Source organism: Myxine glutinosa, chromosome 7 (genome assembly GCF_964187855.1).
Source record: "Myxine glutinosa chromosome 7, kmMyxGlut1.1, whole genome shotgun sequence".
NCBI lineage: Eukaryota > Metazoa > Chordata > Myxini > Myxiniformes > Myxinidae > Myxine > Myxine glutinosa.
This window is the reverse complement of record NC_136267.1, coordinates 112,963,599-112,983,183: the sequence shown is the minus strand read 5'-3', so window position 1 is coordinate 112,983,183 and position 19,585 is coordinate 112,963,599. Positions and strand designations below refer to the sequence as shown.

Below are 19,585 nucleotides of genomic sequence, written 5' to 3'. Positions count from 1 at the left end.
GCCCCACAAGAAAACCACACAATAATTGTGCTATTATCATTTATGCACGTAAACACAACATTTGTCCAAGGAGTAAACCCGCTTGGGGAGGAGGGCTCATATATTATTAGTATTAATATTGTTTTGTAATAACATTGAAATTGTGCTATTATTATTATTGATATAACTAGGGCATGCCCGTACTATATATATGCCCGTACTATATATCTATCTAAAATTATATCCCCCCCCTCTATTTACATGAAATGGTTTGGTCCATTCGCAACGCCAAAGCGAACGGCGAACGGCTTGCGAGTACAGTGACAATCCCCCCCCTCTATTTACATGAATGGTTTGGTCCATTCGCAACGACCACAGAACCCCCCCCTCTATTTACATGCAATGGTTTGGTCCAAAGCGAACGGCTTCCGGAGTTTGGTAAAGCAATCGCCATCGCGTGCACAAATGCGCAGGAAAGCGAATGAATCGCAAATTCGTTTTTATTAGTTTTAAAACTTTATTAAAACATAGTTTAACGCCAACATAGTTTGCAAACGTGAAATAAATGAATACGCTCTCAAATGTGCCGTCCGAGGTAGAGTCTGATCGCCACGTTCGGCACACGTGATAGCTCGCTGCTCTCTGATTGGTTGAAGCGTTTTTTGGACATATCTCGGTAAGTAATTGTCCGATTAATATGAAACCTTGAAAAGGCACATCCTCGGGTCCCCAGCAATATACCTGGCAAGTTTCAAGTATATCGGACCCGTGGTTGTCGAGAAACAGCGGTCACAGACAAACAAACACACAGACAGACACACACACACACAGAGATTACTGGAATTATAGATAGATTACCCTCACCAGAGGAGAGGGTATTGCATTTGGGTCCGTTTGTTTGTTTGTCCGCAAACCCTAACTGAGCAACCCAGCAAGAAGGACCTTGGTTAGGGAGGTGACCAAGAACCTAATGACCACTGACAGAACCACAGGGTTCCTTGACTGAGGTGGGAGAACCTGCTGGAAGGACAACAGTCTCTGCAGCACTTAACAAATCTATGCTTTATTGGAGAGTGGCCAGATGAAAGCTACTCCTGAATAAAAGGCACATGACAGCATGACTGGAGTTTGCCAAAAGGCACGGAAAGACTCGAGGACCATGAGGCAAAAGATTCTGTGGTCTGATGAGACGAAAATTGAACTCTTTGACCTGAATGCAAATCGCTATGTCTGGCGGAAACCAAGCACAGCTCATCACCCATCTACCACCATCCCTACCGTGAAGCATGGTGGTGACAGCATCATGCTATAGGGATGCTTTTCAGCGGCATGGACTGGGAGACTTGTAAGGATAGAGGGAACAATGAATGGAGCCAAATACAGGCAAATTCTTGAATATAACCTGCTTCAGAGAGCAAAGGACCTGAGATAGTGGCAAAGATTTACGTTCCAATAGCACAATGACCCCAAGCATACAGCCAAAGCAACACTGAACTGACTTCAGAACAAGAACGTGAAAGTCCTTGAGTGGCCTAGCCAAAGCCCAGACTTTAATCCCATTGAGAATCTGTGGAAAGAGTTGAAGATTGTTGTTCATCGACACTCCCCATCCAACTTGACTGTGCTTTAGCAAATTTGCAAGGAAGAATGGAAGAACCCTGGTGTTGGGCTAGCGGCTGGGGTGCCGGCTTAGGATCCTAGGATCCTGGGTTCGAATCCCAGTCGATCGCTGAATTAACGCCAGGGGGGTTGACTCGGCCTGCTCATCCTTCCGAGGTCGCCGGTCGGCTAATTGAGTACCAGTTCACTGGTAATTCCCTGTTTGTCGTAAAAGGCAACAAAAAGGGTTGGCGGCAGGAAGGGCATCCGGCCGTAAAACATTGCTTCAAAAAGGGGACCGAAAAACAACAACAACCACGGTCCCCGAAAAAGGCCAACCCCCGCTTTGCGGGGAAAAATGGCCTCTAAAGGTGTTTTTTTTTTTTTTTTTTAAATGGGAGAAACTTCCCAAATCCAAATGTGAAAAGTCGATACAGACATACCCAAGAAGCCTGAAAGCTGTAATCCCTGCCAAATGCATTTTTATAATAGGGAAAGGCCTGCCCTTAGCAGTGGCTTTGTGATCGCAGATATCTAGTTGTGTTTTCTCCTCTCTCCCTACATCCACCTTTCATTCATTTATTGAATTGCTCTTTAATCCTGATTTTACCTCTGCCACCAAAGGTGGATGGAGGTTATGTTTTCACCCCTGTCTGTTTGTTTGTTTGTGAACAAAATATCTCAATAAGTTGTGGATGGATTCGGGCGAAATTTGGCAGAGATGTAGCGTATGTCACAAGAACGAAATGATTAGATTTTGGTGAAGATCCGGATTCGGATCCGGCTACTAGAATCTTTTAAGTGATTCTTCACCATTGGGCAATGAGGCCAAAAACGATACATAGCAGGATATCTCAAAAAATTATGGATGGATTTGGACGAATCTTGTTGGACAGGTTGGGTGCGTGACAAGGAAGAATCGATTCGATTTTGGTGAAGATATGACTATGGATTCGGATATGAGAATTTTTTTTTTTTTAAGTGATTCTTCACCATTGAGTGATATGGCCAACCAGGTGGAGGTATGCTCTCTACTGAGTGCCGTTCTAGTTTTCTTCATGTTCTTTCAGCCCCTTGTGCATAAGCTTATGTGCAGCCTTTGTCATCCTTCTATTCCCTCCCCCTTCCATTGGCAATAGATGTTTTTTTTCATTGGCTTTAGATGTACACACTTGTCTTTATTTGTACCATTGCTTTTTAATGTGATCGATGACTTCATGCCATTATCATTTGGTAGAATATTTGCCTTCTTCCTCCCAGGGGGGTGCATTGCAAACCCTGCAGTATAAAGACCTGCTGGAGAACTTCGAGAGTGTGTTGACACAAGTCATTCGACAGGAGGCCAATGGAGGTTCCTTGCCTCCATTTCCTATTCCCTTTGGTCTCAATACCATCAAAGTTTTCTTGGATGAATTTGTAAGAGGAAGCCGTTCAGAAGACAGTTGCCCATCCAAGGTGCAGTTTATCAATTTATAACGACCGATGTATGTTGTATCTAAATTTCAGAACATACAGTGGCCAATTTATTTTGTGTAAAAGTAGACCAAAGGCCCGGATGGTCAGTCACCTGGGTCTGGAAATTTTTGATTCATCTTCGGTGTGGTTCAGAAAGAAAATTATCACCAAAGATGTATCAAAATCCTTTGCTTAGTGCCCAAGTAGTGGCCAAACAACTTGTTTTTGTTATTTATGACCCATTAGTGAACTCTTCAAAATTATATTTTGGTGACAGACTTATACATATTCAATATGATTCGGATTGAAGCTGATCACCATTGTTGATTGTCATCCATTATTGTTATATTGTTAAGTAATATTGTTAAGTAATATTGTTAAGTAATATTAAGTAGTTATGTAATATTGTTAAGTCATGTTGGCAGACCGTGAACACATAAACGCAGTATGCGGGAGTTGAACCTGAGATCCCAGCATCATGAGACAGTTACTCAGATCGAAATGTCAACCAAATCATCCAAGTCCTAAGATATTAAAACTAATTATAGGGAAAGATCAACAAGAGGGACAAATAATGCTCCACGAGAACGTTTTCAACAGAGGATCCACAGACCCAGGAGGGTCCCCATGGCCACGTTATTTGGAGTCCTTTTAAGCAAGTACAACACATTTTTATGCAAAGTAGAGTATCATGGAAGAGCTATAACACAGAACATAACCCAGCGGAACACGTGAACATATACTGTGAGAATGAATGAAGAAGGGAAAGGGGTGGAAATGGAAGGAAGACATAGGCTGGATACAAGCTTATGCACAAGTAAGGAGCTAAAAGAACAGGAAGGAAGAACCAGGATTAAAGAGCAATGGAATAAATAAATGCAAGGTGGATGCAGGGAGAGGAGCAAAAACACAATAGCTACCGCTCTGTAAGATGCCGATGTGTGGAGGTGAATCTGGCTCAAGTTTGCTAAATTTCCTCATTGTTACCATTATTAATTTGATTTACCTGCCAAAATGTTGGCAGGCTAAAGCTTATTGCTTCCGAAAATAATTTATTATACCACAGGCAACATCTTTCATCCAAGGCATTCAAATGATGAAAGAATATGCAGATGTAATTTGCAAGGAAAACAGGTTGGCAACACAATAAAGGCCATACAGTGGGCTAGTGCCGGTCTATTGTGCAGGCTCCCTCCAGCCCATACACGCACCCGCTGGGCTTGATCTGGGTTGATGGCGTAAAACAATACACCGTTCATGAATACCTGGACAGGACCATGTGTCCGTGGAGCAAGTTGAGGGTATATGCGCAGGCCAGGAGAAGAGAAGAGGTGAGGAGATGATCTGGTCCAGAGAAGCAGGATGGTTGCCGAGAGCGAGACAATAGACGAGTAAACAGAGAGCCCTGAGAGCAATCACACTCACGATTTTAATGGATCTGGCATGGGACATCACACTGGTTGTTCATTGGTGTTGACTGCTGTTCTGCCACAGCAGTGGTCTCCCAAGCTCAATCGGGATCCAGCTGTCGGGCTCCATGACCGCCTGCACCAGAACCTTTTTTTCTTCTTTTCTTTTTAACCATTGAGGCCTTCTTCACTAACACATGTGGCCTCGCTTAATTAAAGAGGGGCAATTAGAGGAAAAGGATATATACATAATTGGTGAAAATATGAAGGGAGAGATGAGGAACTATACCAGACAGGAAATCCTGGCAGTGACAATTGGGGTAATTATGAGACAACTGATCTGAACAAAATTTAGGATATAAGAGACCACCTTTAGAGGCCATTTTTCCCCGCAGAGCGGGGGTTGGCCTTTTTCGGGCACCGTGTTCCCCTTTTTGAAGCAATGTTTTATGGCCGGATGCCCTCCCTGCCGCCAACCCTGTTAGTCACCTCTTGCGACACACAGGGAATTACCAGTGAACTGGTACTCAATTTGCCGACCTCGGAAGCTGAGTCAACCCCCTTGGCGTTAATTCAGCGATTAACCGGGATTCTAACCCAGGATCCTAGGATCCCAAGCCGGCACCCTAACCGCTAAGTCAACACCAGGCTAATTTAGGATATAACTGCCTAATTAATTAACTCCTACCCCAAAGGCATTTTCATTACAACATCATTATTTTAAATAAATATGGTTTTACCACATTGGAAAAACTAAAATAAGATTTCAAACATTGCATTCCTGCTCTCACACTTCATGGTTTTGTAAAGCATTAGTGGCCACTTCGTGGTTACATCCTCTGGCAAATAGTTTTTGGATTTTTTTTTCCTCTTACTGTACAGAAGTGCCAAACAGGAGAGTGCAATGGTAGTGCACTTGCCTTTGAGTCTAGGTTCAATTCCCGACCCAACTATGAACAGGCAGTCAGGGTGTTGCATCACAAAATGCACCGTCCGTTGGATGTTCCCTAAGCTGGGTATCCTATCTGCTTGCCTTATCAGTGAACATGAAAGATTTCATGGCGTATTTTGCAAAGGGTCAGGAAGCTATCCCCTGCACCTTGAACAAATGACAAATTCCTGACCAAATTAGATCTATTCAAATATCAGGCCTTGCCAGTCGGCTTATGAAAGCTTGGGCCATGAACTTTCCCTGGCCAACCCCATAAAAAGATGGGTAAATAATTGGGGCAGTTAAAATAAGTCGTACTAGATACTGTGACGGTCTTTATTTTAACACATGGTGAATCAACTTCTGTGACATTAGAACACTTTGGAAGGTTTCCCAGTTGGATTTTTTTTTTTTTGGTTGAACCAAAAAATCTTGGGAAATTTGAGCATCCGTCGTTATTGAACTTTTCATGCGTCATCTTTTGATGATCGTCAGCAGAGATTTGTAATATAAATTGGTCAGTTATTCAAATAAGCATGCAGCTATTGGGTGACCGGTTGTATTTTTCGGGTTGTGGAATCGGGGGGATGATTGTGTTTTATGCTGAAAGGATAGCAGAGTGGTTTTTGTATTTCAGGTTCCCAAACTGGATCGGAAAAAGATGAGGAATAAGAAGGAAGCAGAATACGTGAGTTTAACCCTGGTTTTTTGGGGGTTTTTTTGTATATAAGATCGAGGCTCATGTAAGAGCTAACATCAATCACATGAAAAAACAATCGGACAAACAAAACATACAATAAAGGGAGCGGGAGACAAGATGGGGAGAGAGGAAAGCACACAAGTACAACACCAGAGAACAGGGACATTGGAATATCTGTGGGAAGGAGAGGGCTTGGGGGGAGGAGGCATGGGAAGGTGGGGGTGGGACAGGTATAAAACACATGGACACTGCTAGAACTTCCAGGAAAGGGGTCGGTATTTCAAAAAAAGTGGATCTGGGGTGAATTAACGGGGATCGATCGATCGATAACGGGGAAGAAAGATCAAGGTTTCAAGATCAAGATAAGAGGTGGTGGTGAACAGCAGTTTTAAAGACCTGGAGGGACGCGAGGGATTGTAGAGAGTAAGGGAGTTTGTTTCAGAGGTGGGAATAAAGAGGAATGAAGGAGTGGTTGTCACTTGCATTGCAACAAAATTGCAATGCAACACAATATCAATGCATCACATGTGTTCCTGACAATTATAGGCATCAAACAAAATCGTTTCAGCAGAAATTTCAAACAATGACAATTGCTCCTCCAGCTCACCCAAGTAGTTGAGATTTCTGCCAATTACACCGAGGCTATGTTATCAATGCTAGGTGGTATTGTTACATCATTTGATGCAAATCGTGCAATATCCTTGTCTTAAAGATCTGGTGGTGGGAATCCCGATGAATCCGAGTGGGAGAAAATGCTTACTCCAAGTTGGCACCTTTGGTGATTTTCTAGTTGTGAGAAAGATCAGCATGAAGTAACGGTTCATATTTTTAAGACTTGGCACATCCATCCAACAAGTGTTTTGATGACCTTTGAACTCGGGTGGAAAGAGGTTATCTACATATTACCTAGGGGAAACAGTAAGGGGGATTGGGTGTCATTTGAAAAGATAGTAAAATTGAGGAAGCATGTGGAAAGGAAGTGGAAGGGAGTTGGGGGTGCAGCTGGAGAAGAGAATAGTTTGTAAGCTTGAAACGGCAAAGACAAACGAAAGCTGGTTAGAATAGAAGAAAAGAGAGAAAGGGGAGGCAAATCAACAGGAATGATATGTATGTCACATGTAGGGGAGGGGGTGGGGAGGAATGGGTCAAAATGTTGTGTGTGTGTGTGTGTGTGTGTGTGTGTGTGTGTGTGTGTGTGTGTGTGTGTGTGTGTGTGTGTGTGTGTGTGTGTGTGTGTGTGTGTGTGTGTGTGTGTGTGTGTGTGTGTGTGTGTGTGTGTGTGTGTGTGTGTGTGTCGCTAGTTGCCTCTCCACACGCAAGCCTCAGAAGGTAGTAATCAAACCAAAACAGACCCTTTGGTGTTTCATGCCTTGCTGCCTTTATCGGGTCGGAAGGACCTGTGTTGGTTTTATTAATATTACCCCTGACTGCTATCCCATCTCCTGGCTGATGTGCAGCAAGGTGGAGACGATGTGCTCATGTGGCAGATGGTCATTGTTGCTCACAGTTCGCACAGCTTCGGCAGTTATGTTATCTGTGCCTTGCTGCTCCATCAAGCTAAGGGATTTAACACATTGTATATCTATGTATTATTATATATATAATAGAAAGTTTTTGTTTGTTTGTTTGTTTGTTTGTCTGCACGCACTAATCTCCTGAACGGTGAAAGATAGGAAACCTCTGAAACACAAAATGTCAGGGCGGGCCCTGGAAAGGTTATAGGCTAGGTGGCGAGACCGGTCAAGGCCGCTTCGACCAGGCCAGGCCCATTTCGCAATTGAAAGCTGAGCTGAATTATAGTAGTCAATCTTCTACAGCCACGAGTAAAAGCTGAGTTATAGTAGTAAATTCATTCAAAAAGAACTAAAAATGTCGGGACGAGCCCCGGGAAGGTTATAGGCTATGTGGCGAGGATGGTCGGGGCCGCTTCGACCAGGCTGGGCCCATTTCGCAATTAAAAGCTGAGCTGAATTGTAGTAGTCAATCTTCTACAGCCACGAGTAAAAGCTGAGTTATAGTAGTAAATTCATTCAAAAAGAACTAAAAATGTCGGGACGAGCCCCGGGAAGGTTATAGGCTAGGTGGCGAGGCCGGTCGAGGCCGCCTCGGCCGGGCTGGGCCCATTTCGCAATTAAAAGCTGAGCTGAATTGTAGTAGTCAATCTTCTACGGCCGCGAGTAAAAGCTGAATTATAGTAGTAACTGAACGAAGGCCGCGTTTAATTCCTTTTTTTGTACAGAAGATTAAATTCATTCAAAAAGAAGCCGAGCAACGCCGGGTGCATTCAGCTAGTATGTATATATATTTTCACTTGACTAAAATGTTTATTTCTTAAGACCTTTTATTTTTGAATAAAACATATTGTGGTATACCCTACTGCACTGTAACCTCCCTGTTCTATGTTTTTTTTTTTTAACTGAATGTACCAATAGGTGGTAAAGCATCGTGGACACCTTTTTCGAAGCATGCAGTTCAACATCCCTACGTCATGTGAACATTGTAAAGCCTTCATGTGGATGATGGACAGAGGTTACGTTTGCAAGTGTAAGTCACATAGTAGATTGTAATAATTGTATGATTTGTAGGGCAATTTGAAATCTTAGCTGGTTTTACAATGAGTAAATCTTTATGTTGCTGAAGTGTATGAACTCGTTAACGACCCTTCCTGTGGAGCATCTTTTGATTTATCTTGTTAAACTCAGTGCTGTGAGGCCAAAAGCATAGCGCTAAGCCACATTTGGTAGTTGTTTTTGCTAATGTGTATCAAATATGCTCACTCTTCACTACTTCCAAGGAAGGTTTTCTGTTGAAAATGGTTTTATCCTATCCTTCCATTGTTCCTCTGTCATTTTAATCGTTGGTTCCTTTTAGAGTTAAGGTATTTTGTGTGCAGGTTGTCATGTAATGGGAAGATGTCAAAGCTCACTCAAGAGCAAATGACACACAGTGGTTGAGAATTATATTAAGAACAAACAAACATGTGTTTTAAAAGTTTGCTTGTTCTTGTGAGATTCTATATCTCTGGCTATTCTGAGAGCTATCTCAGCGCAGGTGAGTCTGGCATTTCAATCAAGCAGATTGGCAAGGACTGCAAGCAGCCATCTCTCTTCAGGACTGGTCTCTCATATCTACTGGCCCTGATGTTAACTTAGCCTGGGAATTCATCCCCAGAAACCTCTCTCTCTCTCTCTCTCCCTGTATCATGCACATATTCATCCCATCTCATATTTACCCTCGTCAGAGGAGACGGTATTGCATTTGAGTCGGTTTGTTACTTGGCAAAAAAAAAAAAAAATTTTTTTTGCAAGAATGTTGATCACTCTTGTTTGTGTGTTTGTCTGTCCGCTCACTTATACTTGACTACAGGTCACAATTTTAAGTCGATCTTCACGAAACTTCACCAAATTGTAGAGTTCGTGGTCCCACGAAATCCTATATATTTTGAGGTCAAAAGGTCAACATAGGCCAAAGGTCAACCACTATTTCAAATTTCTAAAATCCTCAATTTTCATCCGATTGACTTGAAATCTGAATAGGATAGGCATATCAGCTTACTGAATTCAACCATCAACTATTTTTGAGATCAGCATGGGCCAAAAGGTCAACATAGGCCAAATTTCTAAAATTGTCAATTTTCATCCAATTAACTTAAACTTTGAAGACGATTTGCATATCAGGTCACTGAATTCTACCACAAATTATTTGTGAGGTCAAAAGGATGCTCTACTAAGTCCCATTCTACTTTGTTCTGTTTTGCCAAGTGTCACTCCATGAGTGATTTTTCATTTGTCTGTCTGTTTGTTTGTCCGCACAGAATAAATATGATTTTCTTTGCAATTGTTGGTCCGATTGACAGGAAATTTTCACCAGAGGTGCACCTCCATCTGTAGAATTTTTTCATGATAATTATGACGTCATAGATCACGTGGTTCGGCCGCCATATTGGAAAAACTGAAAAACATTGCACCTCTATATCTCAAAGTGCTGAATAGAAAAACTTGACATGGCTCGTTATAAAGAACTCTCCATTGGGAATAACATATGTTAATGATGATGTCACGGGTGCCTCCATTATGACGTCATAATTCGACTAGTACAAAACTTAATCCGATCAAGATGAAATTTATTGAGCGTCATATAGGCATAAATTGGGGGAGAAAAAATTATGTCATCGGTCACGTGGTTCGGCCGCCATATTTGTTTTAATACAAAAGCCTTAAAAACCACTGAAAACACATCCTGGTGAGGGTCTGCAATCTCTAATTGCTCTTTCTTGTTAATTAATTGCTATAGATATATAATTGTCATTGATACTTGATTATTCCAAGGCTTCACATTTGCCATGGAATTAAGTTTTGTAGTTTCAGGCGAGGGAAACACTAAGTTTAATTTCAGTGTGTGCTCGGCCTCATGACCTGATGTAACGAATGGTAACAACAGATGAACACTGATTTTTACCCTGCCCTCGTGTTTCTCATCTGCAGTGTGTAAATACACCTGTCATAAAAAGTGCTGCTCATTGGTCATCGTCCATTGTCATGGAAGCTTCATATCCACCAGGAAGGTACGAGCTGGAAGTGTGCCCTGAATCATTTGATTCCTAATCTGAAACGGTGTAGATTGGTTGCTTTGTAGGCCTCACATTGTTTTATTCTGGCAGGAGATTAGTAGGAATGATCTTTTGGTAGAAATTTTGTTAGCATCAACAAGCAGGTTAAAATAATGCAAATCCTGTCCAGCATTCAGCATTGTCGATGGAAGTAAAGATAATATGGCAATCCAAGCATTGTTCATATTGTAGGTTGTCTGTTATGTGGTATGTATGTACCAAAATTGATGACATACTGATTTTACAGCTTATTACCAGATGGCCTTAATAGATTACTGTAATTGAGAATGAACCATAATTGATGGCATGCTGTTTTTATCAGCTTCTTCGCACCTTGAGAAGGTACCAAAACCGATTATGGATTAGTTTTGTGGCTTTTAGTAGTCAGACCCTGCAGTTATGTTCTCCTTGAATTGCTTGTAGATGAAGGCATTGCAACATGTGATAAGTTTAATGACTGAGCTTGCAATTCCTTGGTCTAACTCCTTCATTCTTGTTTGGTAGGCCATTATTTGTTCCTTGTTCTGGTCGCCTGGTCTTTCTGATGAATATGTAGTCACTTGGTGTCGTATCTTAGTTTGTTTCCTCACATTGTACTTCTTTTCAGGTCATTTTTCTTGCATTGTGTGAACCTGATTTTGTCTTCCAGGGTGAGGTGGAGGTAACATCACGCCAGTTTGGTGTGCCTTTGGCAATGCTGGCGGCTGAAGACGGTACTGTGCCCCTCATGGTGGAGAAGCTTTTTAGATATGTTGAGCTGTGTGGTCTCTACACAGAGGGCCTCTACCGCAAGTGTGGCTCAGCCAACAAGGCCCGTGAGCTCCGCGAGGAACTGGATGCAGGTATGTGGTGCTGAGATAAGACAGTGCATTGTTATTGGGAAACTTAACACACAAGGAACCAATTAACTTCAAATAATACCCTCTAAAGGCTGATATGATGGCCGAGATAGAGGTATGCTCACTCACTACTAAGCCATCTAGACTGGGTTTGAATCCAGACCCAGTTAAAACTGTTATCCTGGTGTTTCACAATCAGGGTGATTCACCAATGTGTGTGTCGTCCATTAGATGGATGTTAAGCTGTTGTCCCATTTGCCGGCATTAGCTGGAAGATGTAGTGTGCTTCGCAAAGAGTATGCGAGCTATCGCCGTCACCATGAACAAATTACTAATTCCTGTTGTAACTACTCCTGGGAGAGGGAGTGTGAAAAGCCCAGCATGACCCAGGCCTAAAAACTGATTCGGCAGAACCAACGCTCTGTGACAGAGTATGATGCATCAAATCAGCATATCCTTTAATTGAAATTTCCAAACATCTCTTGCTTTGTACCTGTCCCCTTACCTATCAACACAGTATTTGCATTGTAGACCATTAAACAACACTAATCAAACGGTACATAAGGAAGTATGATCCAAATCCTTCATAGGGAGGATCTTGCATGATGGAGTACACCATTGAAAGGAGCATTTCATCTTGCTGTCCCACCTGTTTCCACTTTTTGTAGTGAAAAAAAAACCACTTTTGAGAAAAATTAAGTTCTGCTTCCATTGAATGGAATACATACAGTATAGAAGGGCATCACCTCCTTGGCCATTCCTTAAATCTCGAATTAATGTGATTCCTCTTTATTTAGACTTTTATTATCTTATAAGGGACCATCTATTTATTACATATGCAAATAAAACAGAATTTTGATCTCTCCCCTCTTCTCACCCTCTCAATATGTGCCCATCTCTTCCATCTCATTACTCCTCCTAAACCTTTCCTTCTGTGCCCACAAATCTGACACTCCAGATATGTGACTTGCGATGCTCCTGAAAGTACTCTTTGGGACGCCAAGCTAAGTGCCGGCTGAAGGGGTTTATTTTCATTTTATCTTTCCCTTGACGCCGAGGAGTTCTGGAAATCTCGCAAGATTGTGAAAGAAAACATCTGTCATTATTTACTTTTAACAATGCGTATAAAGCAAGTCGTATAAAGCATCGTGGCCTGGCGAAGCGTGCGGGTGGACGGAGGGCTTCCTCGCGCCGGAGCTTGGAGCCGCGTGTGGACGGTGGACAAGACGACGGACAGATACCACATTTCCCCACACGAGGTTTTGGACAACTGCTGGGCTCTTGGAAGCTGAAGGCCGCATTGGACTTGACGGTAGAGAATCGAAAGGAGGCCGTCTAATCTGCTCGCCTCACGCTTGTTGTGTTTTTGACGCGCGGCGTTCTACACCGCCATTTTGGACCACTTCCCGCATGAGTGGCTACCCCAGTTTCAACAGCCGCCAAGCTCCTGAAAGTACTCTTTGGGAAGCCAAGCTAAGTGCCGGCTGAAGGGGTTTATTTTCATTTTATCTTTCCCTTGATACCACCCCCCCCCCCACCCCCCAGAATTTCCATGTTTTAAACGTTTCCCGGTGTGTACCCTGGATAAGAATAGGTACACCGTATCCCTGCGTGTCGTAAGAGACGACTAAGAGGGTTGGCGTCAGGAAGGGCATCCGGCCATAAAAACATTGCCTCAAAAAAAAAGGGAACCATGAAAATTACAACGACATATGGGCAGGGTACAGCCCGAAGTGGAGATCGGTTTCTGAGGTTTGGGACATGGAATGTAGGGACAATGACAGGGAGATCAGGAGAAGTGGTGGAAGTATTGGTCAGAAGAAGAGTGGACATATGTTGTGTGCAAGAGACGAGATGGAAGGGAAGTGGTGTGAGAATGGTGAAGGGTAGGCAGGGACAGAAATACAAGTTTGTGTGGCAAGGGTGCCTGGAGGGCGTGAATGGTGTTGGTGTCCTGTTTTCTGAGGAGTTTGTAGACAGTGTGGTGAGTGTGACTAGAGTGAGTGATAGGTTGATGATGGTGAAAATGATGATTGGAAAGCTCTTGGTGAACGTCATCTCGGGATATGCTCCGCAGGTTGGTCGAAGCGATGAAGAAAAGGACACGTTCTGGTGTGCGATAGAGAAGCTGATGGGAAACGTGAAAGATGAGGAAGTTGTTGTGGTAGGAGGAGACCTAAATGGACATGTGGGAAGGAGTATGGATGGTTTTGACGGAGTTCATGGGGGTTACGGATATGGTGTGAGAAATGGAGAAGGTGAAAGGATTTTGGAGTTTGCTGATGGAGCTGATTTGTTGATTTGTAATACTCAGTTCCAGAAAGAGGATAATAAGCTTGTTACATACACGTCAGGTGGGTCGACGACAACCGTTGACTACCTGATGGTGCGTAGGCGAGATAGGGGGCACCTCCGGGACACAAAGGTGATCCCGGGGGAGGAGGCTGTTTCACAGCACCACTTGGTTGTCTGCGACGTAAGGGTGAAAGGTGTGAGGAGAGCTCGGCGGGTGAAGTACCAACCGAGAATGAAGGTGTGGAGGTTGAAAGAGGTGACAGTAAGGGAGGCATTAAAAGAGAGGCTGAGTAGGGTCGAGGATGATGTGGTTGAGCTTGAAAGTGGTTGGATGTCAATGAAAGCTTGTCTGTTGGGAGCCGTTGGTGAGGTATGTGGATGGACAAAAGGACCACCGAGGCACTCGGAAACATGGTGGTGGGATGATGAAGTTGGAAAGGGGATTGACGAGAAGAGGAAGAAGTTCAAGGAGTGGCAGAAGGCGAAGGGTACGGGAGCAGAAACAGCAGAGCATGAAAGTTATAAGGCAGCCAGGAAGGCTGCAAAGAAAGAGGTAGCAAAGGCGCAGGAGGCATGTAGGAAAATGTTCGGAGAACGCTTGGATTCGGAAGAGGGTCAGAAAGCAGTATTCAGGATTGCAAAGCAGATAGCGAAAGAGAGGTGTGATGTGATGGGGGTGAGTTGCTTGAAGGATGAAGTGGGACAAATCGTTGTCGACCCAGATGGAATTAAAGGAAGATGGAAAAGATATATGGAAATGCTGTTGAATACAGAGAATGAATGGGATGGCAACATAGAGAGTAACCCTGTTTTAGGACCGGCAGAGAAGATAACTGAGAAGGAAGTTGAGGAAGCGATAAAAGCAATGAAGGGTAGAAAAGCGGGAGGGCCGACGGGAGTTGTGGGAGATATGTTGAAGGCAGCAGGAAGTTGGGGTGTGAAGAGAATGACAGAGATCTGTAATCTGGTGGTGAAAGAAGGCCGCATTCCAGTGGATTGGGAACTGAGTACCCTCATCCCTCTATACAAGGGGAAAGGTGACCCTCTGGAGTGTGGCTCGTACCGAGCGATAAAGTTATTGGAGCATGGAATGAAGGTATTGGAAAGGGTGTTGGAGAGGAGGATAAGGAAGAAAGTGAAGATCGACGAAATGCAGTTTGGATTCATGCCAGGAAGAGGAACGACAGACGCGCTTTTCATTGTGAGGCAGTTGCAGGAGAAGTACATGGAGAAGAGGAAGAAGTTGTTTCTTGGGTTTGTTGATCTGGAGAAAGCATTCGATAGGGTACCACGCAAAGTATTGACATGGGCATTGAGGAAGTTAGGAGTGGAGGAATGGTTGATCAGAGTAGTGATGGCAATGTACAAAAGAGCACGCACAGCTGTAAGGACGAAGGACGGGAACAGTGGTGAGTTTGAGGTGAAGGTGGGAGTGCATCAGGGGTCGGTACTAAGTCCATTACTATTTGTAGCTGTGATGGAGGTGCTGGCTCAGAACGTAAAGGAGGGTTTACCGTGGGAGTTGTTGTATGCAGATGATCTGGTGTTGATTGCGGAAAGTATGGATGGACTGAAGGAAAAGATGACCACGTGGAAGGAATGTATGGAGACAAAAGGTCTGAAGGTGAATATCGGAAAGACGAAGGTGATGGCAAGTGGTAAAGCATGTGGTGAGGTGGAAAGAACTGGGAAGTGGCCCTGTGCTGTGTGTAGGAAGGGTGTCGGAGTGAACTCCATTCAATGTACAATGTGCGCCGAGTGGGTTCATCAAAAATGTAGTGGTCTGAGAGGGTCATTAACCAGTGTGGCAGCTACATTCAAATGTAAGGTGTGCACAGAGGGAGCTGCAGATGGAGGAAATGTTGAGTTGGATCTTGGAGATGGCGTGAAGCTGGAAGGTGTGAAAACATTTTGCTACCTCGGAGACATGCTGAATGGAGAAGGTGGATCAGACTCGGCAACGGTTGCTCGAGTGAGATGTGCACGGAAGAAGTTTCGGGAACTGGGTGGCGTGCTGATGATGAGGGGAGTGTCGTTGAAGCTGAAGGGAAAGGTGTATGCTGCATGTGTGAGAAGTGTTATGATTTATGGGAGCGAGACATGGGTAATGAACGTAGAGCAGCAACGAAGGTTGGAAAGGGTGGAAATGCGAATGGTTCGGTGGATGTGTGGAGTATCGTTGAGAGAGAGGAAGACAAATGATGAATTGCGAAAGATGATGGGAATAGAGCCTGTGATTGATGCTGTGAAGAGGAACAGGTTGAGATGGTTTGGTCATGTGTTGAGGAAGGATGAAAGTGACTGGTTGAGAAGAGTGATGGAAATGAATGTAGAAGGAAGCAGAGGACGGGGAAGACCGAAAAAGACTTGGCTAAAGATGGTGGAAGAAGAAATGCGGGCAAGGGGGTTAACAAGGAGAGATGCAGAAAATAGGGCAAAATGGAGAAGATTGTCATGGGGACCGCAAGGCTAACCCCCGCTCTAGCAGGGAAAATGGCCTTTAAAATGCAGGTTGATGCCAAAAATGTTGTACAGATCTATAATTATGCAGTGTCTGCACTGGATGGCCCAAATCCTTGGATAGCCAAATGGTGTGTGAGACCAAAAGGAGCGTCAGCATTGTAGTGGAGATGTGCCTTTCTTGAAAATAACGTACATATTCATCCTTTTAAATCTTTTAGTTAAAGACTGAGTTAAAATGAGTTAAAGACTAGTCAAGGTTTCACTTTTAGCTGTTCAAGTTGAGTTTGATCCTTGATCGCTGCTCTTCTAAAAATTGTCATTTTGGTGCAGTGTCAGGAAGTAGGGCTGTATTTTAGGTGGGGATGTAAAGCTGGTTGTCCTGTCTGTGTATAACTTATTGGATTTAAATATCTTAATGCTTATTGAAAAAAAAGTAGGCCATTTTGTTCTGGTACCGTGGCCAAATTCCCTGCTTGCCTTTAATGTGTGATTCATACTACTTGCGTACTGTGTTGTATATATGGCACAGACTTCGTGGGCTGAATACCCTTTATTTACCTTTACCTTGTGCTACCTTGAGGTCTGCCTTTTAATCGCTAATCTCTTCTATCCATGTGCTACCAGATGTTAATGGGGTGATCCTGGACACGTATCAAGTGCATGTAGTTGCCAGCGTGTTGAAGCAGTGGCTTCGAGACCTTCCTGATCCCCTAATGACATACGAACATTATTATGACTTCCTCCGTGCTGTTGGTAACGTTTCTCCTTGTGAAGACAACAAAAATCACCTACACAATGAAAATATTTAGTTGATTTCTGAGTGAAGGAAGATTAGAACGGATGAACCTAGAGATGGCAAAGAATACATGAAGGTTGAATTGTTCTCTATTTTTAAGGACCAAATATTGCATGATATAAGAACTTCAACATTATTGTAGAGGATCTAGCTATTTTTCTGGTGTTGTGTACAGAGTTGCCAGAGCGCAAGGAACAGTTACGCTGCATCTACTCGATAATCGAGAAGCTTCCGCAAGTACACGTTAACTTGCTGGAGAGACTTGTCTTCCATTTTGTGAGGTAATCTCCCCCTTAGTCTCTGCTCCCACCTTTTCTTTATTTGTGATCATTAAGTCTATTGGAGGTAGTAGATTCATGGAGTGTCTTCTTTAGGGCATTTAACCACTCGTTATATTGATACTGTTCTCCAGATTCCAGGAAATCTGAGCAAAATGTTAGACACTTGCTTGAACAATTATATTACTGTCAGAGGAGGTTGAAGGAGGATGCCCAAACTTGTCCCATTATGTTTCAAACAAAACTGCCCTCATAAATCGGCTAGTGATGAATCAGAAATGTGTTTCGACCGTCTGGTCTCAACTCGACACTTGGTAGAGTCAAAATTGACCCAAACAGGCATTTTCGTTTTTGGGACAATAGGCTTCTTGATCAATTAATCCATTCTGCAGTCATGTGGATGCAAAACAATCCATAGCATCTTGCATAAAAGTAAGCAGGTACCACAGATATTTTGCAAGACATTTAAATTGATTTAAAAAACACTACAATATATTAAAATTGATGGTACATGAACAACATGTGCTATCTCATTGCTGATACCTGTCATACCCTTTGTACCTAAAGAAAGTCTGACAGATCATTCCTTTTAATCAGTATTGTTTATGACTTGTTGAATGCTTTACAAAGCTCGCTGTGCTTGCATGCAATTAGATTGTCTTCCTCCACGATCGAGGAGTATCTTCTCCAAGCCACTACTGATTAATCATTTGCCATTGCAGGGTAGCTCAGCATGAAGAATCAAACCGCATGTCTCCAAATGCTCTCGCCATTGTGTTAGCGCCTTGCGTCCTGCGTTGTCCAGATTCTGCAGATCCTCTCAGTGGGGTCAAGGAAATCACAAAGGCGACAGCGTGAGTTTTGCACATTGATGTACAAGCTCAAAGGAGTGAAAATTGGGAGGTTTTTTTTTTCTTCCTCTTTTAATTCGAGTCAGATATCGATCTTCATGTGTTTGTTTCATCAGTTGTGTGGAGATCATTTTGACCGAACATCTGGAGAAAGTCGTCTCCAGCCTGGCCACACTGGACGAACTCAATAAGGCGGAAGAAGACGCAATTAATCGGCTCTCGTTCCTGCGCCGCAGTTTGGTATGCTCTAAACATGACAAGCATGACATTTTTAAGAGGCAGATAATTAAACAGAACCCACAAGTAATATAGGCATGATTGACCTGCAGTTTGCATCAATTTTACGTTTAAAAGGCAAGCTTTAAATCACAAACGTACTTTTAGCCAGGGATGGCAGCATGGAGGGGGGTGGCAGTAATTGTCACCCCTGCCATTTGCCAGGAGGGACGGGGGTGATGTGGGGGTCAGAAAGTGCCTTATCACATGGATGCCTGAAAAAGTCTGAAAACATTGCTGATCTAACATAGAGTGTAAGAGGTTTCTAAAATGCACCATATCCTTTGCCAATAATTTTGTCCTTGCAGGTCTTGAAGAGGCAGATCTCAAAATTTCCTCAGAAGGATGCGTTGATTCCAATTTCTCCTGAATTTAGTCGATTGTGCCTATCTTAAATAGCTAGATTGCTGCTACAGGTGGCACTGTAAATGTTTCAATCAATTATTGTAGTTGCCAAAAAAAATTTTCATCATACGTGCTAATGATAGCGTTGTCTGCCGTACTTACGTATGCGATCGTTGCCGAGAATCTATTTGTGCTAGCTTTAAGTTGTTTTCCTTCATAGTATTTTCTTTGAAGTTCTTAAAATGGTGTTTTCATGTGCATCTGCTTTTTGCACTTCATATTCTGCAAAGAAAGTGGCAAAATGTCAGTGTGATCACTATAGATGTTGGCAGTGAGATCACGATAGATTCAACACAACGTTCTTCAAAGAAATCAATTGGAAACACGTTAATTGACTCATGGTTGAAAAGGACTGAATGAAGACGGAGTAAATTTACTTTAAAAAAAAATTTCAACACTCAACAGATAGAGTATATCTAAACTTAGTACATTTAAGTTTTTCACAAGTAATACATAATAACAACAAGAAAAAGTGCAATCAGAGATTGCAAACCCTCGCCAGGATGTATTTTCGGTGTTTTTAAAGGCTTTTGTGTTAAAACAAATATGGCGGCCGAACCACGTAACCGATGACGTCATTATTTTTTTTCAAAACTAATTTATTCCTAGATTATGCTCAAGAAATTTCATCTTGATTGGATGAAGTTTTGCACTTGTCGAATTATGACGTCATAATGGAGGCACCTATGACATCATCATT

At 42.9% G+C, this 19,585-nt stretch overlaps 1 protein-coding gene across 1 annotated transcript in view; it reads left to right on the top strand.

Moving 5' to 3' along the window:
* LOC144892983 (uncharacterized) overlaps positions 1 to 19,585 on the top strand; it is a 65,931-nt gene that overhangs the window by 27,642 nt on the left and 18,704 nt on the right. Inside the window, exons 10-18 of the mRNA XM_078782143.1 lie at positions 2,839 to 3,033; positions 6,011 to 6,061; positions 8,506 to 8,617; positions 10,558 to 10,637; positions 11,332 to 11,524; positions 16,904 to 17,032; positions 17,251 to 17,356; positions 18,076 to 18,207; positions 18,321 to 18,444. Coding sequence (XP_078638269.1) covers positions 2,839 to 3,033; positions 6,011 to 6,061; positions 8,506 to 8,617; positions 10,558 to 10,637; positions 11,332 to 11,524; positions 16,904 to 17,032; positions 17,251 to 17,356; positions 18,076 to 18,207; positions 18,321 to 18,444 — 1,122 coding nt within the window. The remainder of the gene's footprint in view (positions 1 to 2,838; positions 3,034 to 6,010; positions 6,062 to 8,505; positions 8,618 to 10,557; positions 10,638 to 11,331; positions 11,525 to 16,903; positions 17,033 to 17,250; positions 17,357 to 18,075; positions 18,208 to 18,320; positions 18,445 to 19,585) is intronic.